Genomic DNA, 24576 nt, shown 5'->3' with positions numbered 1-24576 from the left:
CAAAATTAAGGGGCCTGCAGTTTATCACATCTAGAAGGCACCAGGTTGGGGGAAGCTATTGTATCCAGAAGAAATGATACAGAGAAGGTCTCTCTCTTCTCCCATCTATTGGCAAATTTCTTCAAATTGACTCATAGTTCCATTCCCTACATAGAATATAACGTAAGTACATAAGAAGAGCCCTGTTGGATCAGACGAAAGGCCTCTCTAATCCAGCATTCTGCTTCCACAGTGGCCAACCAGATCTCCATGGGAAGCACCAGGAAATGAGCATAATTGCATCCTCCCTTTCACGTTCCTCAGCAACTGCTGTTCAGAAGCATGCTGCCTCTGCTATTGACTAGTAATGATCGATATCCTTATCCTCCATAAATTTGTCTAGTCCCTTTTTAAAGTTATTTAAATTGGCACTCATTACCGCATCCTGGGATACCAAATTCTGTAATAAAGTTATGTACTGTGTGAAGAAGTACTTTCTCTTCTCTGTCGTGAATCTCCTACCATTTAGTTTCATTGGATAACCATTCGTTGTTCTAGGGTTATCCGAGGGTTGTTGAATCACAGCACCCTGATTTGCACACCATGACAAACTGCAGGGTCCCCTGCCACTTGCATATTCAAAATGGTGGCCAGCACACATCTTGGAGCCCTGCAGGTTAATTAACCCACGGTGGCTTATCATGATATGCAAACTGAGTCAATGTTTTACTCAAATGTAATAGCAAATTCAGGTTAGATTTATTATTTGAAGCAACAGAGGAAAGAGATGGAAAACCAAAAGATGGGTTCCGATTTAATATTTCCCCCCAAATCAAAGTGCTGTTTTGGCCTGTAAAGCCCTAAATGGCTTGGGAACATCTCCTTCCATATGTACTTACTCAGAACAAGTCAGCTTCAGAGGCCCTCCTCCAGGTGCCCTCAATGAAAGAAGTTAGGTGGGTGACTACAAGGGACAGGGCTTTCTCAGTGCTGGTGCCCTGTGGCCTCTCCAAGGACACTTGCCTGTCACCTACATTGTCATCTTTCTAGTGGTAAGTGAAGATCTTTCATTTTAAAGACTTAGGATTGGATCCTTGGCTCTGCCTTCCATGAGAGGAAGGGATCTTCCATAAGAGGAAGGACTTGACTCGTGGAAAGTCCCTCTGCTAGATTTTGGAGGATTCCCCCCTCCCCACAGCTCACCACATTCTGCAGTGTATCCTTATTCTCTGTCTAGCATTTCCAGGGGTCTGGAGGGGCTGCCATAGGAAGGAACAGGTGAGGAATTCCATTTCCACCAGCACAATTGAGCCAATGTAAATCTGGATCCAATCCTTAATTTTAGATTTTTGAGAGCTGTTTATATATATTCACCTATCCCTGGGCTGTTTGTCATTTTGTATGGCATCTTATTCTTTTAAATATTTATATAGTGTTTTATTATTTTAATTGATTGTAATTCGGCCCAGAGAATAGTTGTTATTGGCATATTAAAATATATATTGTGACAATCAATTGGGAGAGAATTTACCTTCAGCTGGGTCTCTGTGGGATTAGGAGCCAGAAAGGGAGGCTGTCCCACAAGCATCTCAAAGAGAATGACACCAACACTCCACCAATCACAAAGCTGAGTGTATCCTGGAAGGTAAGCAGATGACATAAACTATCCGGTTGGTAAGAGCAGGATTGGGTGCAGGATTTGTGCTGTCTTTTGAAGACATCAATCATTTCAGGTTTCTTTTAAAAAAAACAGACCATATAGAAGTTCATAGTTTTATCTCAGAAGAATGAATTGTAGCCCAAACAAACCTTAAATGGATGAAAAATCTGCTTTATGTGCTTTTCTGATGGCTGACCTACACTGAAAGCAAAGTGAATTGTCAAGTGTTATTCACTGCACTAGTGGACAATAGCATATTGAAGGAAATCTGAACTGAGAAGTTTGAACTTCCCATCATAAAGCTTAGGTATATTTAGGCTGCAATTCTAAACACACTTACTGGAGAGTAAATCCCATTAAATAAAGTGGGATTTACTTCTGAGTAAAAAATGCAGAGGGTTCTATTGTTTGTAGCATTTCTCCTATGTTGGGTGTTGTTAACTAGGGCGTGTGTGTTACAACCAGTGCATGGTGCAGAGAAAGAACTTCTGCCCGTACTTTACTTAGCGCTTTCACTTGTCACATATTTACGATTCAAAAAACTCCATTGCCGCAACAGAGGCAGACAGGGCTGGCATCAAGGGTAGGAATGGTTGGGCACATGTCAAGGGCACAAACTCCAACAGCGGAGTTGCTCCTCCTCTTCATTGCAACCCACTTATTCTATTCATTTGCTTCTTGCTCTGGCCCAGACCACAGAGGTGGTGCAAAGGAGGAGCAGTAGATGCTTGCTTAACAAGCAGAGAGCAAGTAGGTAGTGGGGCAAGTAGGAACAATGATGAGAAAGAGGAGCAGCAGCAATAGCAGCCAATGACAATGACAGTGAGAGCGTAGCCTCACAGAGGGAGGGGGCCCATTGAGGGTGTCTTGTTCAAGGGCCCTCAAAAACCTGAAATGGCCATCAGAGATGGATACTGCTGTCCTGCAACTCTTTCTCCTATTTGATGTTGCTGCTCACCAGTAGAGTATTTAGGCACCTCACATCTCTAAGGGAAAAGAGCATATCGATTCAGTGGCCAGATATCATGGTTATGCTTTCATAGCAGAAATAGATGCAAAACAGCCAAAGCTACCAACCTCAAGCTTTCCTCATGAGATTAACAGAAAATAGGAGTTAAAATATATGTTAGAACATAAGAACATGAGAAGAGCCATGCTGGATCAGACCATCTAGTCCAGCAATCTGTTCACGCAGTGGCCAGCCAGCTATCAACCAGGGACCCACAAAGCAGGTCATGGTGCAACAGCACACTCCCACCCATGTTCCCCAGCAACTGGTGCACACAGGCTTACTGTCTCAGATAGTGGAAGTAGCACATAACCATCAGGGATAGTAGCCATTGATAGCCTTCTCCTCCAGGAATTTATCCAACCCCCTTTTAAAGCCATCCAAAATGGTGGCCATCACGACATCTTGTGGTAGTGAATTCCATAATTTAACTATGCACTGTGTGAAGAAGTTGAGCCTCGTGTGGCGCAGAGTGGTAAGCGGCAGTTACTGCAGCTGAAACTCTCCCCACGGCCTGAGTTCGATCCCAGAGGAAGCTGGTTCTCAGGCAGCTGGCTCAGGTCGACTCAGCCTTCCATCCTTCCAAGGTCGGTAAAATGAGTACCCAGCTGGCTGGGGGAAAGGTAACTGCGACTGGGGAAGGCAATGGCAAACCACCCCGCTACAAAAGTCTGCCAAGAAAACGTCAGCGAAAGCAGGCATCCCTCTAGGAGTCAGCAATGACTCAAGTGCTTGCACAAGAGGTTCCTTTTCTTTCCTGTGTGAAGAAGTACACCATGAAGTACACCATGGTGTCCTGAATCTCACACCATGACCCTGGGTTCTAGTATTTTGAGAGAGGGAGAAAAATGTCTCCGTATTCACATTCTCCACACCATGCATAATTTTATAGACATCTATCATGTCTCCCCTTAGCATCCTTTCTTCCAAGCTAAACAACTCCAGATGTTGTAACCTTTCCTCATAGTGGAGATGCTCCAGCCCCTTAATAATTTTAGATGCCCTTTTCTGAACTTTTTCCAGCTCTATAATAACTTTTTTTTTAGGTGTGGTGACCAGAACTGTACACAGTTCTGGCTACTTCACTGCTCACTCCTAATTCCAGATCATTTATGAATAACTTAAAAAGAATTGGTCCCAATACTGATCCCTGTGGGACTCCACTATTTACTTCCTTCCATTGGGAGAATTGACTATTTATTCCTACTCTCTGCTTTCTTTTCTTTAATGAATTATTGATCCATAAGAGGAACTCTCCTCTTATTCAATGACTGCTAAGTTTATTCAGGAGTCTTTGGTGAGGGTCCTTATCAAAAGTCTTCTCGAAGTCCAAATAAACAATGTCCACTGGGCCACCCCTGTCTACATGTTTGCTGACATTCTCAAAGAATTTTAAAAGACTTGCCTTTGCGGAAACCATGTAGATTCTTCTTCAGCAGAACATGCCCTTCTATATACTTACTAATTTGTCTTTAATAATGCTTCCAACCAGTTTACCTGGACCAGATGTCAAGCTAACTGGCCTATAATTTTCCAGATCCCTCCCCACCACCACCCCTGGATCCTTTTTTAAAAGTTGGTGTTACATTGGCTATTTTCCAGTCCTCTGGTACAGAGATAGGAATCGTCTACCTTTACGAAGCAGAACTTCTGGTGCAATATAATTGGGAGTTCCAACTAATGAATGGGCTAAACATCGTTGGTGTTGCTTTTTAGCTCTCTGCTCCAAGGTCTTCAACCTGTCTCCGCATCTACAGTTAGACACATCATCCCAAAGATCGCTGGGCTCCATGCTGTCCTGCCTGATGTGGCTCCCTTTCAAAAGAGGGGAGAACAAAAAGGAAACAAACAGGATTACCTGGGAGAACTTACATTGCTCTTTCCAAGAAACAAAATAAGCACTACTCAATGTGGGCTTCTCTACATTAAAGCAAAAGTCTTTCCAGGATTACATTGGGCACAATACATGTGTCTCTCCCTTTTCTCCCCGCACTTTTTTTGGCTGCTTCCTTTGTAGGGAAGTTCTATGTTCCATTTATACAGCTGGCAGATGGCACTGCAACACTGCAGCAAAATTGCGCTATCTGGGAATACACCAGCACTTTGATGGTGATATATATTCGTTACTGCGTGTTTAATGAGTTAAATTTTAGCAGAATAAAGCTAAAAAATGGTGGGAGAGGGGCTGGAAGATGTAGACGTCATGAAAAGGACCCTCAAACTTCAATGAGTAACTGATCCTGATCACAATGCATAAGCTCTGTGTGAAGGAGCCCTATGTTTTGCTTTGAATCGCAATATTCTGAGATGTGTATTCGCAAAGTTTTGTCATGTACTTTGTTGTGATTAATGTCTATAGTTTTCTCACGTGTAACAGGTTGATAATTTGATTTAAAAAGTATTTCTAAAAGTCTTAGTAGCCATAAGAGATCTACATTATTTTAGCTTCTTACTGGAAGACAAGAAGTTCAGCTTTGGGGAATCAAAAGACGGAACAAACAGTGACTGCATGTTGTGTGGAGTTTTTCATGATTGCGCACCTACTTGCATATTTACAGACACCTCTGTTTATAAGTAGTCTGTCCTTGTTCACTGCAACGTACTCCTCTCTGGTTTGCTGCTGTCATACTTCAGGGCCCCTCATCTCTATCCAAAAAATCTGCAACTAAAACCACTCAACTCTCTCTTTGCTCTGATCATGTGATGCCCTTCTTTCAATCCCTACATCAGGGGTGGGCAACTTCCAGAGGTCTGGGGTCCATTTTACCTTCAGAGCCTGCTGTGAGCCGCAATCCATGATGGGGTGCTGAGCAGTGTGCATGGTGCCCTCCTCCCCAAACAGGGCTAAAATAGAGTCTAAAACAGGGCTGACATTGCTGGCTTGTCACCAAACCTCTCTGTAGTACTACAGAGTGCTAGAAGGATTAAATTTAGCTAATTTCCAATATAAACTGAACCCCTTTGGATCTCCATACTGGCTACGGTAGCCATTTTTTAAAAAATGGGTGGGTACCAGGGGCTGCTATAGGGGCAGTGGAGGCCACATGCACATTGACCATCCCTGCCTTACACTGACTTTGTGTTTGCTCCATGTTTTTACCTCTAAAGCTCTCCTTGACTTTGCCTCCCTTATCCCTCTGCTCTTTTACTCCAAAACATCCCTGCTCATGACTTGCTTCTCCAGCTCCACTACCGTCAGCTGACTGAAGGTTTCCTGGATCCCTCAAGAGACCCTGCTTTTTCTTCCCTGCTGCCCCATATGCTTAGAACTGCTTCTCATGATACCAGCATGATGCCACCTCTCTTATGTCCTTCAGGCATCTCCTCAAAACCCACCTTTGCCATGTTTTCGTTTTGAAATGCTTTTATTGTACTTTCGATTTGGGATATAAATGTCTACAATAAATAAATAAAATCTTTGGCACAACCCGTTATCCCCTATTCACTACTGTAACTAACCCCAAGTACATGCCATTGAAATGAACACACATCTTTCCCTTATTTACCTCTCGCCTTATCTCCTCCTTCTGTCTCCCCCCTGCATCGCGAAAGGTCTATAACTCAGTGCTAGAGCACAAGCTTTGCATGCAGAATATCCCAGGTTCACTCCCCATCATCTCCACATAGGACTGGAAAAACTCCTGCCTGAAACCTTGGAAAGATGCTGCCAGTCAGTGTCGACAATACCGGGCTAGATGGGACGCAGTAGGAGGAAACTTCCCTTGTCCCAATAAATTTAGATTTATAAACTGTTTGGGACCTATTTCCTTGTTCACTGCAAAGTGATGAAAAAAACTAGCAAGAGCTTCAAAATTTTAATGGTTGTGAACCGCCCAGAGAGCTTCAGCTACTGGGAGGTATACAAATGTAATAAATAAAATAAATTATTATTATAAATTATTATTATTATCCTCCTCCTCCTCACCACTATATCGATAAGCACCATACCTTTCTGATAATATTTTGAGTTGTGTGTCCATCTGAAACCAGTGCAGAGGCCAAAGTCAGTCAGTTTGATGTGTCCATCAAGATCAATCAGAATGTTATCCGGTTTGATGTCTCTATGGATAAATCCCATTTTGTGCACACTCTCTATGGCTAACGTGAGTTCAGCAATGTAAAACCGAGCTAGCTTTTCTGGAAAGACCTCCATCCGGATCAACAGGCTCATCATATCTCCACCGGGGATGTAGTCCATCACGAAGTAAAGGTTCTCTTTGTCTTGGAAGGAGTAGTACAGCTTAACCACCCATTCATTGTCTGCTTCTGCAAGGATATCCCTCTCAGCCTTCACGTGAGCCACTTGGTTACGATTCAGCACATCTTTTTTCCTCAGAGTTTTCATGGCATACAGAGCATGAGTGTCCACTTTGCAGGCGAGGCAGACTTCCCCAAAAGCCCCAATGCCCAGAGTCTTGATTTTTACAAACATAGATTTGTCCATTTTGGCTCTCTTAAGCCTGTTGTAGTTGGACTCCTTTTGGTACAGAATCTTTCTCATTTGCTCTTGCTCTGTTTCACAAAGACCAGCCTTGATACAAATTGGTTGGGAGGGAGCAGGGAAGAAGAGAGAGAAGAGAGCCATCAAGAGAGTCAGGATTACCACATAATTGTCAGAAAGCTATATAAACACCTCAGCTAGGACAAACTTGAAAAGGTTGAGGTATTTTTCAGCCTCTAAATCAAGGTTTCCCATCTTGGGGTGCTCCAGGAATCTTAGACTACAACTCCCATCACCCCAGCCAGAGCAAAAGTACTCTGAAGAGCACCAGGCCAGGGAAAGCTGCTCTAAATATTTTAACCTAGCACATGCAGGTTGCATTCAGCCTAGCACTTTAATTTGGTATATAACCAGAGCCCTCTTCAGATATTTCCCTCATGTGTTGGACCGATGTGTGAGGTGGACTGAGTAGCTCCTCTAACTGGCATCTGCATGTACAGCGTGAATATCTGAAGACAGATATTTGCGTGGGCTACTTGGCGTGCATGATGTCAGGAGAGGGGTGAGTGTCAGCACAGCCCTGCTCCCCACCCTCACAATTAGGTTCAAAGGGTGAAGGAAATGTCTGAGGGGGACTCAGGGCCACATTCATTTCATGCTTGTGCAGTCACAGGTGTAAAGTTTGATATGGGCTTAATACTTAGCATCATGAGATTCTACTCTCTCTCTCTTTTTATCTTTTAAAACCATGTTAACTAGCTTACACAGCCAGGACAATAACATTGAAAAATCTGAGGGTAATCCCCGATAAAGTCTCAGAAATCAAAGGGGGCTGAGGGTGTCATGGATTTCTGCTCCTCTCTCCTTGATTTGAAAAACATTTCAGGGGGTGGGAAGAAGACACAAACGTGTACACTTAGTGCAGTATCAAAGTTCTAGAAGTGCAGAAAGCGTAATCTTTACTATTTCTGGTTTGGATGAAATTATGATGCAATAGCCAGTAGCGTCAAACATCTGTATATACTACATTAAATATAAAGAATCGTCGTGTAATACACGGAAGATACCTCAGTATATTAGCTTTTATGAAAACAGAAGCACATACACATAGATAATTACCTTGGCCATTTCTTGCTCCAACTGCAGCCGGCGATTAATTTTCTGCTGGTAGGTCTTTATGACATTCTCCACATGCTGCTCCATGTAGAATTTAAAGGCAAATGGTGAGTAACTCTTAATTCGGGATTCTCTTTTTTCTTCATCTTTGCCATTCTTCCGCACTGGCACCGGGGATGTCTGGATCTGCTTTTTATCCTTTCCCAGTTTTTCCACTTTGGCAGTTTTAATTTTGTCGCTCCTTTCCCCGTTTTCCTCAGTTTTGTTGCCTGCCGTGTTTGGGACTCCCCGAATTGTCTGCTCCATTCCGGTACGTAAGCAGCTGATGTCAAACTGCTCAGAACTACTGGGTAGCAGCAAATGTTTAGGATAGGGAGGCGGCGGACACCTGAGCTCCTGATTGCTATAGTCAACATCTAATTGATAGGAGTTTGCTCCTCCAACAGCAAGGGGGTGCTGTTCTATCATTCCTAAGCCATCCACAGATGAAGATTGTGCTGGTAACCAGCCAGGATGAGCAGGGCCTACAGCAGTTTGAGGTTCAGGCCTCATCACTCTTGTGCTCTTCACTGGCTGGAGAATATGAGCAGATGTGACCGCCGTGATGGTATTTGGAGAAGTAATGGAAGCATCTGCTTTGCCTGGAGGAGTCTGCCTCATGGATACCGGCATCTGCTGTTGATGGTTGTTAAAAGAATTGGTTCTGCTTGGAACACAGGCATCTGGCCTGAAGGGAACATGCTGCCGGGGAGATGCTTCCAAAGACGGGTTCTGTAATGAATCGCGACGGGAGGAGGAGGAGGAGGAAGAGGAAGAGGTGGCTTGCCACTGCTGAACTTGAGGGTTATTCATATCATACAAGTCCATGTTCAGGCTGTTTCTAGATGGCGTTAACAGGCCCTGTGGCAGGCTGTCTGAAAATTCATTTGTGAATGCCGGGCCTCTGGTGATCACATGCACTGGATGAGAAGATGGGATGGGTTGCTTGTGATGAGTGTGGGGCATATACAGATTAGCTGGGGCCTGCTGGAACCCGTGGCTGGGATTACTCTGAGCAACCGTTCCTTTATTTGGAAGGCTCGGATACCCTCCCTCCTGCTGCAGCTTGTTTTGAAAAGATTGGCTCCGCTGAATTCCATACCCAAGAGCCTCACTCTGCACCATCACAGGCGGCCTGCTGTAGTGTGGGCTGCTTGAGCCATGGGTGCCTTGCAGCTGCAAAGCCTGGCTACTGTGACCAGCCACTGGGTAGTTGATCACTGAGGAATCCATGTTAACAGGATACGTTTTCTGCTGATGACCCCCTGGCGGGTTGTGGGAGCCTAAGCCAGCTGGCCTTTGTACTGGAGCGTTCATGGTTGCAGACTGGGAAGCAGAGAGTAGGTAATCCATATACGGCCTAGAAACGTCACTGAGCATGTTAGCAGCTTCTGCTCCAAAGCTTGTACCTTCATAGACTGGGTTGCTAATCTGGTGATAGGACGGAAACGATTCGCTTGTTCCTTCAAAACTTGGCCGACGGCTTACATTGTTTGGCATAATACCCTTTCCTATGGGGAGAGGGAGATAACGGATGGGATAATGTTAGGAAAGCATTCATGTGAATAAACGCTGATGCGTTATTCTTTCACACGCATAACACATACAATCCTGAGTTACCATACTAGGTGGTCAAACTGCTGTTCCTGGTAGGTTCAAGTGTTGGTTCTTGGCTAAGTTTACTGTTTCATTTGCACCAAATCAGAAATGGGGGACATTGTAATAAGAGTGGCACACTGCATGCTTTGTGTGTGTATGTGTTAAGCGAACGATGCAATTTTATAAAAATACATAACAAAATAATCCACCCCTACTCACCCCTCCCTGCAACTGAAATCAAAGTTCTGACATTAAGGGTACAATCCTGTGCCTATCCTACAACTCCCAGCATTCCACAGCTTTCTTTCTTTCTTGGTGAACTCTATTCCAAATCCCTTAACAATAAATGTCAGGAAGTTGTTGCAAGGCTTCTCCTTGATTACATCAGACTTTACAATGTCAAAAGATCCAGGAATGGAATTACAAGTACAGATTGCCACAGAGTCCACAGGTCCAAGATATCCCCCCCATTTGAGAAATTACATTTAACAGGATCAGGGCGGTTGTAAATTTGCTTTCATATTCATGTTGGATCAAATTCAGCTTAAACAGTATAGAAACCTAGAAGTGAAACTGAAAGGACACTCATGCTTACCTGAAGAGGTCTGCTTAATCACGCGGACTATTTGTTCATTTCTAGGGTCTAGGTATCCCATCTTGCTAATGAATTCCAGAGCTGCTTCAATGCTTCTGCTACCAGTCTGCTTGAGGGCTCTTACAGCCATCTCCTAAACAAAATTGAGATATACACACAGATGAGGCTGTGGTGAATTATCTGGAAGCATCTGATGGCACAACAGCCAAAGCTAAATGGTTATGGGCTTCACCACATGAGGATAAAATCCCATATCCTTATTTATTTATTGCATTTCTATACCACCCAATAGCTGAAGCTCTCTGGGCAGTTTACAAAGTTAAGACAATTCAAAACAAAACAACAGTATAAAACCATAATATAATATACAATATAAAAGCACAACCAAGATAAAAACAGCAGCAGAAATCGGGGCTTCTGCTTCCAGATACTTTACAGAATTAAGATCAGCTCTTTTACACAGGCTCACATGTGCTGCTTTATTTCTCGACAACTTCTATATGTTTCATTTTATAGCCACCAGATGGTGCTGCTGTTATAGTACCAGTACAGAAGTATACCCAGCAAGTAAAATGCTTCATTAGCACTTTCTAGAGAAAAAACAGACTTTCCTCAGGCTTTACAATGGCAGGATAAAGATCATGAACTGTGAGAGGGACTTTGGAGGTTGACAACATCATGTAAAGGACCTGCAAATCTACGTGAGTAATCAATCTTGACTGCACAATATAAGCTCCATGTGGAGAAGCCCTTTATGAGTTTCAGTCTATTAACGGAGTAACGGCGCAATCCTGTGCAACTCCTAGCAATTCCCAGCCAGCATGGCTGACTAGGGAATGCTGGCAGTTCTAGGAGTTTCCCCCTCCCCATCTAAACATGCACAGGATGGCATCCTAAATCTAAATAAATTTGTGTGCGGAATAATACCTTTGAAGAAAAACCACCTATTTTAAATTAGGTGAGCAAAGGTCACTGCAGAGCAAAGCATTTTAGAAGAGGTATTTCCCACTGGTAGGAGACAGAGAAGACTCTTCTAAGATGGCACTATCTTTCTGTAAATACTCGTATGAGAAAAAAATGTTTAAAAACAACAGCAACTCCTGCCTCATTAATTGGAGGCATTTGTTGCATCAGTATTAATTGGAGGCATTTCTTTCACCAGTTAAAAGTTCTGCAATGAACTAACCAATTAATATTCTGCCCAAAAGCCAACAAGTTTGTACCATTAAACTTGCAATATTAGGCAACTTAAAGCACCAGCCTATGCATGTTTAGACAGGAAAAAGTCCTACAACTCCCAGCATGCCCCAGCCAGCATGGCCGGCTGGAGCATGCTGGAAGTTGTAGGCCCTTTTCTGTCTAAACATGCATAGGATTGCCCCCTTAGAAATATTAAAATAATGTTTCAAAATTCTGCTCTGGAAACCGACAATATACTTATGTTTAATCATTCATAACAGAACAGAGCTGTCTAGAACCAGTTGGTTGTGAATGCTCAGTACAACTGTACAACTTAGCAACCCAAGATAAAAATACGAGAGCTGAATCAATGCTAGATTGAGCTTCAGCAGGAAAGGGAAGGGGGAATTGTTGGCAGCAAGGTGGGCTGGTGATGAGCTAATTATGAGCTAAACTCAAGTTTGGGACAGGTTTGGGGTCAGCCCACAGTTTACCAAGATATTTCACATTGGGGAACTTCATGCTCCAAATACCTTAAGTTCCAAACTTTGGCTGCTTGAGCAGGATAGCCAAAATGATGTGTATCAGCTTTCTCTAACCTGATGCTCTCCAGATGTGTTGGACTACAAGTCCCTTAATCTCACAGCCAGCCAGCTTCAACTCCCAGCATTTCTGACCATTGGCCATGCTGGTAGGGGGTTCTGGGAACTGAAGTCTGAAACATCTGGAGATCTACCTTCTGCTCCCCCCTAATGTATGCAATACCTTCTGCTTCCCGCTGTTGTATAAGAAAGTGCTATGTAAGTGCTATGCATAATTACCATTAATGACATGAGCAAAGACAGAGCCCTCAACAAATCAGGCAAAAGAAAATGTCACAAAGTGGAGTCAGCTGCAAGAAAAGGTGATTGTTTAGTAGCCAACAGAGATATTTCTATGCATTCCTCACCTGACTGCTCTGTACACATTGATGAAGGCAAATAGCAGGAGACAACTTCCCCTGTTTTAGCCTCTGTGCTGGCTCTCCCCCGCCCGCCCGCCCCTGCTGCCTTTGCGTTGGCAGAAGCTAAGACTCAAATTGTTTTATAAGGCTGCCCAGCAACATTTTTCATTGAAGAAAAAACTTCCAAAGTAGCTAGTTGCCAGAGCGCATTTCTATTTCTAATCAAAAATAAATATTGCTTAAGAGGTTATGGAAAGATTCTTCTACTTCCTATAATCCCCTCTAACCTAGTACACCAAAAGAAGGCGATAGGCTCTTCAAGAGCTGGACAAAAGAAAATTAATTGCTAACACAGGCACACACACAGGCACAACTTACTTTTCCATTCACAAAGAAGGATGGGAGACAGATGCAGGAAACAGATAAAGATTTCCTCAAGGGAGGAGGCAGGAGCAGCAGCGTGCCAGAATGGCATCTTCAGAAGAATCAAGATAGAGCCTTTTAAGGCAAGCTCATTGTCAGAGGGGTTATTCATGGTGCTAGATCTGTGGCTATTCTGAAGCTCATGGGAGACAATATATACATTTCCCAGGGCACATAATGCCTTCTATTTCCGGGCTACTTTATTCAAGCACTAAAGTGATGTATTTCAGCAACCTGCTTCTGTTGGCACATACACTTCATGAAGTTTTTAAAATTATACATGTAAATACACTAAGGAAATACAAAAAACAAAACCCTACTGAGTTAGCATGAGACACTAGCCCCCCAAGAGATTCTGAATGTCTTCTAAAACTGGGATAGACAGCTAATGTCCTCCAATCTACACTCATCCTCCCAAATTTCTATTTGGGCTCCATCATCTCTCCAAATTGAGCATGAGACAGTAGTTGTTATCTGGCAGGCTTTTCTCCCACCAGGAAAAGAAAGGCCACCCCTTAGAAGCCCCTGTGATAAAACAGGCTACTGGATCAACTGCTCATTTCACAAAGGGAGGAATACTTGCTAGATCCTTCAGCCTAGTGCATGCGTGAGCAACATGTATGCCAACACATTGGGAGGACTACAACTCCCACCATCTCTCACCATTGGATATGCTGGCTAAGGCTGATGGGAGTTGTAGGCTAAAACATCTGGAAGGCCACCCCTGCTGGGATGACAAAACCCTCCCTGGCCAACTTGTCTGGAATGAGGTGGCCTGGGGTGGAAACATGGCCAGGGAAAGTCCAGGCTCTCAGACTGAAGTCAGCCAGTGTTTTAAAACAGGGGTGCAAAAAGTGTGGCCACAGGAAGTCTGTTTGGTGACCCCCAGCATCTGTCGCCACCAAAAAACAAACAAACAAACAAAAACACCAGTGCAGGGATGACACTCTAGGAACAGGCTCTGTGGTTTCTGCCACAGAACAGGAACCTCATTTCTACAGCATTCCAGGAAGCAGTGGTTGAAGGTTCCTGCTTACTTTCTGGGATGCTCTAGGAAATAGCCTATTCCTAGAGCATCCCCCCTTTTTGGGTGTGTGTGTGATAGCTTTAGGGTGAGGGGGGTTCAGTACTGTAACTGTAAGACCAATATGTACTGATGCTCAGGTGGGTCTTAGTGAGAAGGGTGTGAAAGACAGCTGTATGTGGCTGTACATGTAGCACATGCATCTACACATGTGTGGCTCCACCACCCCAGCAGACATCCTGTGCAGACCTCTGGACAAAAAAAGCTGGCCACCCTGTTCTAAAAGATGCTCTGGTTTGGGTTATCACCAGTGGCACAGAAAACTTCGCCACTGTGAGTCCATAACTGCATGTCCCTTTGCTGTCTCAACAATTTTAACTTAGTTAATGCTAGCAGTTGCCACCAGGCATAGAAGAAGGGATGGTTTCTTTAGATATGTTGGGGCCAAGTCAATAATATAAAAATCCAGACTCTTGTTCAAACAACTTTGCATGCTCAAAGGACCGTCTCAAGCGACCTTCAGTCAGACAACTACAGGACAAAGTTTTGATCATCTTGTTAAACTCGGAGATAAACACAAGTTATCTCCCAAGCTTTTCAGCACTATAGTTGCTGCCCTTAGTACTAATATCCACAGTTGTCTATACATCTTCTTTGCCTTGTGGCGGTTGCACGGTGGCGCTGCGTCAAGTTATATGCTGCTGCACAGCCACCGTGGATTTCCCCCCCGACTTTTCCCTTTGAATCAAACTCACCACGATTGTATAAGCAATTTTAATACATTTCATCTTTTTCATCTTTCACGAGTTTCTAATCCTTACAGACTAAATTGAAGGAACGTATTGAAAACCTGTTGGTAATACTGAGGATATTTTCAGCAGTTAGGCGGACGAGCCTACATGTTTCCAAATTACCTTCCCCGCCCAACATCCCTGCAGTATTTCATGGCTGAATGTATGTTATTGTGTTAGGCTGAAAAACCCAGGCAAACAAGAAGCTGCAAAGATGCCACTCTGCCTGGCCTGTTACCTAAATATTTTATGTGTTCATTTATTTAATTTATATCCTGCCTTTCCTCCATCTGGGGACCCTATCTACATACTGCCCATGCTCTGGGCAATATGTACATAGGGTCCCCAGATGATCTCCTACTCACAGACTGACCAGTAAACTTCTGAGCAAGTTAGTATCAGGTTTTTCTTCTATCATCTCAAAAACATGTTTAATTATTCTATACTGGGAAGCAAACATTACCTCATTTTACAACTGGCAATATATCATATTATCTTTGACGCCTGTTTTGCTCTCTGGTCTGGACTGTGACCATGGCAGGTGGGGACTGAAGGAATGTGTGTCAGCAGCCCTTTGCCTCCTGGCTAACCTACCCCTTGCACACACAAAAATTATGACACCCCCCCGCCCTAAAAATAACCTCCACCCACCAGGGAGGGCCTTGGCTTGTACTCTGAATATCATGACTCTAGCGTAAACACAAGTCCAGTTCAGGCACAGCAATGAAACTGAGCACAAACCACACTACTGCTCTGAACTGGTCCAACGTTAGTGTTTGTTCTATAATGAAGATATGCGTTAAAGGAATGTGATTGCCTCAAGTTAGAAGTACTTTTAAAATCCTAACAATTTCCAGAGGGGTAGCCATGTTAGTCTGTTGCAGCCCAAACAACAAAATGTCTTGTGGCAGCTTAAAACCTAACACATTTATTCTGGCATAAGCTTCTGTGGACACTCTCCACTTCATGCATCTGATGAAGTGAACAGTGTGCATGAATGCTTATGCCAGAATAAATGTGTTAGTCTTTAAGGTGTCACAGTACTCTTTATGATGTTATATTCGAAGTGTAGCCACCTATACATAGAGAATATTTGCTGCAATAAAGGAGTAAAGATGCATAACAGTGTTAAAATCTTGAGTTTCACTGAGAAGTACTTCATGTTTTACACTTTTTGGAACTTACACGCTCGTGTCAAAACATACTTTAAAAAAGTCTTGCTTTACAAAGAAGCACTTCGAACCATGATTCACACAGCCATTTGAGTCTCTACAAGTAGAGAGTGGAACCTACAGCATGATGGGTGACCAGCCCTTGTCCTAACTTTATGTGGCCCTCAGCATCATCCAGTTCTCTGGATGCGGAAGGTCCACTCCTGGTCTCTGGACTGCCCGGCGAGGAACACTCTCCTCTTCATGCATGCGCATGTAAGAGCGAGAATGAAGGAAGAGAAGGGATGGGGTGGCACAGACAGTGTCTCTCCATTAAGGGGGAAAGAAACCCCCCCATATTAGGTTTTGTTTTTTCTCTGGACGTTCCATGTTCATTATAGGCTCCTTCAACACAACCACATGATTTGTAATTGAAACCTTCCCCTCTGGCCAATGCTTCATAAACCTCAATGAACAGTGCCATCTAGTGGTGGAATTAATCCTGTTATTATTTTAGCTACTGGATTATCTCTGGGTGGTTTTTTTTAGCAAGGGGAAAGGTGCAAAAGACATCCTGGAGGTTGACGGTGCCATATAATAGAACCTCAAACTTCCGTGAGTGGCCAATCATGAACATGCCATATATCACTGGTGTAGAGATGTTCAGAGAGTTATGCAAGCTTGCACCCAGTAACCATTGTATCTGCTCCCAGTGGACTTTTCTCATGGGTCAATACAAGGTGTCGTCTCTCTTCAATTTTCATTTAATAAAGTGAACTTGTGAAAGTGTTCCTGAAGAGTAAGATTGCCATATCCTGTAAAGTCTTGATATCTTGAAAATACAGTAGTTTTCTAACATTTCTATATATGGTAATTTACAAATTTACTAGAATGTGTGGGGAGATGGAAGTTTCACAAGATTATTGCACTACATAAAAAATTGAGGAGGGAAGTCATACAGCTGTGTGATCTGGTCCTAGATGTAGATAAGATGAGTTTATGTATTTATTGATTTATTGCTATGAAGTAAAACTTGCACAATGAAGTTCAAGCAAAATGAGCAAAAGGTTTGGGACTGTTTGCCGTGTTTGTTTGGCTAGCTTTTGATATAAATGGTGATTTCTGATACTTAAGCTTTTTTGAAGGGACAGATATAATGATGCATTGTTAGAGCATTGAGTTTTTAAGTCTTATTGATGTCGTACTAATTCCCATCTAGATTCACTCCCTCTATGCTCAGCTCAGCTGTCAAACTGTAATCGTACTACATCACAAATAGCAGCCATTCATACACACACGCACTTTTGATAGCAACTTCTTGACCTCAACTTTCAGGGCAAGTAATCTATCTGGATGGCACTTTCAATGAACTACTGTGATGAGGTTATTTCCCTTCATTAGCATCAGTGATGCATTTTGCTAATTATAACGTGCACGTTTAGCCAAACATTTATTTGGCTGACATTACATTTATAAAAAGTATCACCCAATATGCCAGCCATTTCAGTACCGCAGCCACTAATTTAGAAGTGACTCGTTTCTATTCATTATCTCCCTGTTGCTACAAAGAGAAATCCAGAGTATGCGTAAAATCTACTGTTTACAAATCTTCCTAGGATTCAAGGAGAATAATTCTGTCAAGCTGGGTGTAAAGAAATCCCTCAGCTGTGAGAACAGATCAAAAGTTACAAGTTATGAGACTAGCTTCCAACAGAAAAACAAGCATGTTTAAGACGAGAAGATCTCCCCTGTGGCATCAGTTACAAAAGTTATATAAATATAGTATTGCCCAGCAACTTCTGTACTTCTGACATACTTAATATTAATAAGTGTGGTGTAGTGGCTAGAGTGTTTGGCTGAGAGTCAAGAGATCCATGTTCTAGTCCCCACCTGGCCATAGAAGATCACTGGGTGACTTTGGGCCAGTCACTCTCTCTGCCTAACCTTCCTCATAGGCCCCGTTCAGAAGATACCTTAAACCAGGGCTCTAACCACAGTGGTTAAGGCAGAAAGCCGGGCTGTGTTCAGAAGACATCTTAAACCATGGCTTTAACCACGTTGAGTAAGACAAACCATAGGGTTGTTGTGAAGATAAAAAGGATAGGAGGAGGATTATGTATGCCACCTTGGGTTCCTTGGGGGGGAAAGGCAGGATATAAATGTAATAAATAAATAACACAGTTACATTTTACCTGCAAATGGGACAGTGTCCTACTCAACTCTAGATTTGTATCCAAACATTGTTTCAGAGAGAGTCATGTGGGGTTCTGAGACAGTCCTCCATCCACCAACTGGCCAGGCCTATACTAACTGCTTCAGAAATGGAACGGAAATCCATCAGGTACCTTCAGATGATTCCAGTGTTACAAGACAGTCACACTTTCCTGTTCCCAAATCCATTAGGGCAGTAATACCTTTGGGCAACCCATAAATGCCTAATGTAAGAAATTAGAGAAATTGTTCAATTGTTCTACATGTATTATGCGAATATATCTAAAAGAACAAGTGTAAACTTATGGTTAGCCAATAGCACCGTTTCTGGTTTCATACCTTGGTATGAAAAGGATATCATTTGAACATAATTTGTTTTTTTGGACTCCCATACATGGAAAGAGGAACTCACAAATAGGGCAAATATAAAGGCAACTCTATTGTGGCAGTGTGTGCTTGGTTTGAGTAGATGATTTCCTTGGAGAGCAAACCTTCAGGCACAGGGAATCTCAAGACTGTCTTGGCTTCATGACAATATTTTCACTAGGTTTAGCTCCAGAAGGTTCCAAAAGGTGGCCTGCAAAGTCACAAAACTCACTTGGAACTGCATGGAGACCATAAAGAAAAAAGATGAATTATATTCCTACAGATAGAGACAAAGAAGATTCACTCAATACTGCCCAGGGGCATAGACTTCTCAATTTTTGAGGGGGGCATGGGGCTAAACTTCAAAAGGGGGGCAAGGCTTATTTGTTTACATTTATGTAAATATTTCTATTTCTGGAAACCATCCTTCATCAACAATGGACCCTAGAGCGTTTAGAGCCACATATTAAAATAACAAGTACTCAACAAAAATTTTACATTTTAATTATAGTATTCTAATAGTTTACTTTACACACTATCCCACTATCCATAGTCCTATACACCAGTGTTCTTCAAACTTTCCCCCCCATAACCCAGTGCAGTAATATCACATACCAACAAGACCCTATTCCTGTGCTTAGTCTGAAAATGTCGGACATGTAATATGCTTCTGACTCATTAGTCAACACGTACTGTATTAATTTAAAGGAGATTCTTTACAATTAAATAAGTCTCAGTGAGCTCTCTGGAAATTACTTCTAAGTAAACATGCATAAATTTAGGTAGCTAAAAGTGTTTAATAGTAGCTGGGTTATGCCATTATGTGTGTAATATTGTTGAGACATATTTAAAAGGCAACTGCCCCACCCCCCACTGTAATTCCTAAATGGGCAACCTCTTTTGTCCCACAAGGCCTGAGAGGGTAGGAGGAAATAAATCTGGGGAAGACTGAGTCTGACACAAAAGCAGAGCGGGTTTTTGTCTTGCAAACAGATATGCTGGGCAGCTGAGGAAGAAGCAGGGTTTGCTTGGAGGTAATTTAGACTAACCCACAAACACATAACAATACAGACAACTGGAGACTGACAGGATTCTGCCAACCAGGCAGAACTTACTGATGTTACCTGGTTAGGCATTGCACCCTCTGGGGAATCCCGATGGGGGCTTGAGCCCCGCCTCCCCAATAGTTCACGCCCCTGATACTGCCCTAACTCCCATAGACCTGTCTTTATTGATCTTGGGTGCTCCCCAGACATGTTGGGATTACAAGTCCCATCAGTTTCAGGGCTATAGCCTTGGGATCTCTCTAGAGACATATCTGGCAATGTAGTCAGAACTTATTAATGACAGTAGGTGGGGCTATTAAATATATTATACATATATATATATATATATATATATATATATATATAGTCAGTCGTAAGGTCCTGCCCACGTGGAATAACATGGAGTCACCTTGGAACAGTGTTGTGGGGGGGGGGTTCAGACAGGCTAACATTAGATAAGAAACCATTAACTGCACGTTTAGCAAGAGCAGACAATAAAGGTATGAGGTATGGCTCTTATGCTATTAGTAAATGCCATTTGGGCATGTTTGTGTATTTGTGTACATAACTAAAGTGAAAAGGGGGAGATTTAAAAATCTGCAGGTCTGTAGATCTGTATATAGAGCACAGAGAGGTGTTCTACTTTTTAACCTGCAAAAATCTGCTTTGTCAAAGTTAGATGAGGTTTAGTACTTCTGTGTTTTCAAGAGTGTTGTTTCTATCTTTAATATTCCCTCTAGGAATACTTTAATAGGGCTATAAACCCTTCAGGATAGCTAGTTTGAATAGATTATAATTGAACCACACTCTTCTTTAGAGATGTATGTGGTTGTGGAATCCTCGTTCAGCTCATGTGACAATGTGCACTAGATTTAAACACAGTGCTATGAGACTTTCACATGACACAACAGCCATCATGGTTTAATTTAGTTGCAGGGGCTGTTGCATCATGCTGGGTGCCCATGGGAGCCACTTTTGCCTGTTGACTGTGGGCTCTAGTTTACTGTGGATTGTTGTGTCATGTGAACCCTGGTGGCATGGCTTGCTGGAAGTGGGCAGCAACCCAACATCAGCCCATTTGAGGTTACTGCCCACTTCAACAAGCCATGCCGCTTAGATGTGCATTACATGGCAACCAGTACTGGTGTGGGTTGTTGTTTATTCGTTCAGTCGCTTCCGACTCTTCATGACCCATGGCATGCGCAGTGGGGGAAGTAAGCCACCCATGGCTTATTTCCCCTGCTGTGATCATGCAAACTAGATCAAAGAAGGGCAACTTATTTTTTTTAAGCCAGGGAATCCTTTTTTTTTTTAACTGTTCAAGGAATCCTCTGTAGAAGAATTTACCAATACATATATTTAAACATATTAATAATGTGCATTATTATACTTAATATTCAGCATTTATATAGTTCTTTAGAGTGTCCAGGGTGATAAAAAAATTTATTATTGTGATTTTATTTTCCAAGCCTTTTACATTTTTATTGCATTCGTTGTTTTTAACCTGTTTTATTGTATGCACTGCAGCGAGAAGTTTGTTACAGCGCAGCATATAAATATCATAAATAAATAAAAATAAGTACATAATCATCTCAGTAATCCTTACCCCATCCTATTAAATAGGTCAGTATTCTGATTGCCAGACTGCAAAGTTTGTGGCTGGGATGGCATTTGAACTCACCACGCATATCCTGGTGGTGTTAAGGACTGGCACGGTCGGGCACGTGCCAAAGGCCCACACCCAGCAGGGAGCCTACTGGACCCGCTTATCCTCTTCACTGTTGTAACCTGCTTGCTCATCTTCCTTTCATTTTGGCCCAGACAATAGTTGTAGTGTGAAAAAGGAGTAGATGCCACTGCCTGTTTGCTTATTGGCTCTCTGCCTGGTAAGGAAGCAGGTGGTAGCAGTAATGAGGAACAGGATGAGCAGTGGCAGATGGTGAGACATACTTAATGGCTCCCCTCACTGAGGGAGGGGCATTAAGGACATCTTCCCCAAAGGCCCTCCAAAACCTGGAGCCAGCATGGGTGGCTACACTGCACCAGTTCTTAAATTACTTTCAGAAGGCCAAGCATAACACTGTTTCATAGCTGTATCTTCAAAAGTCTTGCCTGAATCAATACTGAAAGCAACTTTTACTAAGGAAATGAAAAGCGTGTAGTCCAAGATCTAGGCAATCCAGAGAACAGTTAATGGGGAAATGAAGGCAGCAGATGGTGGATGGAACAGCAAGATGTGGGAGTTGCTGTCAGGGCTATCCATGCAGGAGCAGGCAATGAGTAAAAGAAAGACGTCCATAAGAACATCAGAAGAGCCCTGCTGGATCAGACCGAGGGTCCATCTAGTCCAGCACTCTGTTCACACAGTAGCCCACCAGCTGCCAGCCAGGGACCAACAAAGCAAGCCACGGTGCAGCAGCACACACACCATGTTCCCCAGCAACTGGTGCATATAGGCTTACTGCCTCAGATACTGGAAGTAGCACATTGCCATCAGGGCTAGTAGCCATTGATAGCCTTAGTAGCCATTGATAGCCTTCTCTTCCAGGAATTTATCCAACCTCTTTTAAAGCAATTCAAATTGGTGGCCATCACTACATCTTGTGGTAGTGAATTCCATAGTTCAACTAAGTGCTGTGTGAAGAAGTCCTTCCTTTTATTTGTCCTGAATCTCCCACAAATTGGCCTCTGAAAGATGACAATTGGCCCTGATCAGTCTCCACTGCAGACACCAAACGATTCTATCTAAAATTAAAGGGGAACTAGACTGCAGTAGACAATAGGCAACAAGCGGGATATAACGAATGTCAGAGAAATAAAGGGACACTGAAGCATTAAAAGAAATGGATAATAGAACTAATCTTTGATTGCATTTATCATCGTACAGTCAGATTAGCTGCAAGCTCTACTTGGAATTCAGATTATCAGCACACAAGATTACAAGATTACAAAGGGCACTTGTTAATTAATATACTGTCAGTTTGCTCTGCTTTCCAAAATGGTAGGGTACATTTTTTTAATTGCTCAGTGATTGCTGGAGGCAAAAGCATCAGCTGAATAAAATGTACAAAAGGTCAGGCATTTTTATGCATAGCAGCTGCAGCAATATTACTCAGTTTGTGTGTGTATCTGCACCTGACCAAGGACTAGCTTCCACAAAAAGGTTAAAACCAAGAGCAAGTAGCTGCAGGTCCTTCATCTCAGAAAACAGGGAGAAATATTATAGTGATATTGCTGGATCAGACTCAAGGCCTATTTAGGCCAGCATTTTGAGCAATGCGTGAACATATAGCTGGACTAGATAGGCCTTGGGTCTGATCCAGCATGGCTGTTCTATGTTCATGAATATCTTATATTCATGATTATCACATTCTCTGTACTATTGTTCTAGGGCTAAGCTAAAAAAAAGAAGCAGTGCCATTGATAGCCTCTTCCAGGAATTTATCCAACCCGCCTTTTAAAGCCATCCAAATTGGTGGCCATCCTGTGGTAGTGAAATCGATGGTCTAACTATGCTCTGTGTGAAGAAGTACTTCCTTCTAACTGTCCTGAATCTCCCACCAGTCAGCTTCACGGGAAGACCCTCGGTTCTAGTATTATGGGAGAGGGAGAAAAATGTCTCCCTATCCATTCTCCACACCATGCATAATTCTGTATACCTCTATTGTGTTTCCCCTTAGCCTCCTTTTTCCAAATGTACAAAGATGTCCTGTAGTTTGTAATACTAGGCCAGCCAAATGTGCCTCCAAATGTGGACTACAACCCCCGGCATGCCCTAGCAGCAGTGGGCAAGGGCAGTCAAGAAACCCATCCTCTTTACATGCCAGTACTGCAAAAGCTTTTGGAATATAGGGAGGGATTGGGTGAAAAAGGAGGGAAACAAACAACACTGAGAAAACAAACCATGATTTGTTCTATTGTCTGCCAGACATAGGTTAGCGTTACGTGTGAACCAGGCCATACATTTCCCCAACCTCCCATATCTTCCAAGGTATGGAATAGACAGGAATGGGGAGTTGCATAATACACTACAAACACACTATGAAAATACATAGAAAACCTAAAACCACAAAGAATGGACTTTATAATTGTCGCAAGGCCACAAAAATACTAGCTGAATTCCACAACAAACATATTCCACATGGGAACAGGATGTTCCCAATCACCATTCCAAATGGTCAGTTCCGAACAAAGATTTCACTTAAACTAAAAAAACTCACAGTTCTTTCTATCTCAATTCTCTCTCCCCCCCCCTTACATATGGACAAGTCAGTCCCTCAAAACACTTTATCGGCACAAGTAGGAAAAGAGGGGGAAAGATGGTGTGGAGGAAGGGAAGCTATTCATGAAAGTGTTTGTGTTGCTTTGTGATTGGCACTCTCCATTTTTTGAATGCCATTATTTGTATGTTAACTAAGATAACAGTATAAGAACATAAGAATAGCCACGCTGGATCAAACCAAGAGTTAATCTGATCCAACATTCTGTTCACACGGTGGCCAATCAGTTGCCTATGGGAAGCCTACGAATAGGACATGAGTGCAATAATGCCCTCCTGCTTGTGTTCACCAGCAACTAATTTAAGATCTTTGTCATACCCTTAATTCAGTCTTTCAACTAGCTGAACTTTGTATTTTTAGTGCTAGGTGCTTGCTGTGGATACGAAGCATCTAAGACCATAATTAAAAAACACTTCTCATCTATATTACATTTATATCCTCATCTTTCTTCTGAGGCTCTCACAAGGCGACATACACAGTCTTCCCCAAATTTTTATCCTCACAGCCGCTCTGTGTGATAGGCTAGGCTGAGAAATAGTGACTGACCTAAGGACAACCTGTGAGCTTCGCAACTTTGAACTGGTTTACTATTATTCCCATTTTACAGATGGAGAATGAAATTAATAATTTGTCTAAACACACCAAACTGCAGACAACCAAGTTTGCACACATCCAAGCTCTGCTCAGTATCCTTTGGAGTACAGTAACTTAGAATGTGTTGAAT

At 42.7% G+C, this 24576-nt stretch overlaps 1 protein-coding gene across 1 annotated transcript in view; it reads right to left on the bottom strand.

The window, feature by feature from the left end:
- LATS2 (large tumor suppressor kinase 2) overlaps positions 1–24576 on the bottom strand; it is a 58845-nt gene that overhangs the window by 3882 nt on the left and 30387 nt on the right. Inside the window, exons 3-7 of the mRNA XM_063127055.1 lie at positions 10439–10571; positions 8209–9755; positions 6597–7179; positions 4281–4463; positions 1511–1617 (exon numbers count right to left, since the gene is read on the bottom strand). Coding sequence (XP_062983125.1) covers positions 1511–1617; positions 4281–4463; positions 6597–7179; positions 8209–9755; positions 10439–10571 — 2553 coding nt within the window. The remainder of the gene's footprint in view (positions 1–1510; positions 1618–4280; positions 4464–6596; positions 7180–8208; positions 9756–10438; positions 10572–24576) is intronic.

This window comes from Elgaria multicarinata, chromosome 5, assembly GCF_023053635.1.
Source record: "Elgaria multicarinata webbii isolate HBS135686 ecotype San Diego chromosome 5, rElgMul1.1.pri, whole genome shotgun sequence".
In the NCBI taxonomy this organism is placed as follows: Eukaryota; Metazoa; Chordata; class Lepidosauria; order Squamata; family Anguidae; genus Elgaria; species Elgaria multicarinata.
Note: the sequence above shows the minus strand (reverse complement) of the source record. Positions and strands in the feature narration are given on the sequence as shown.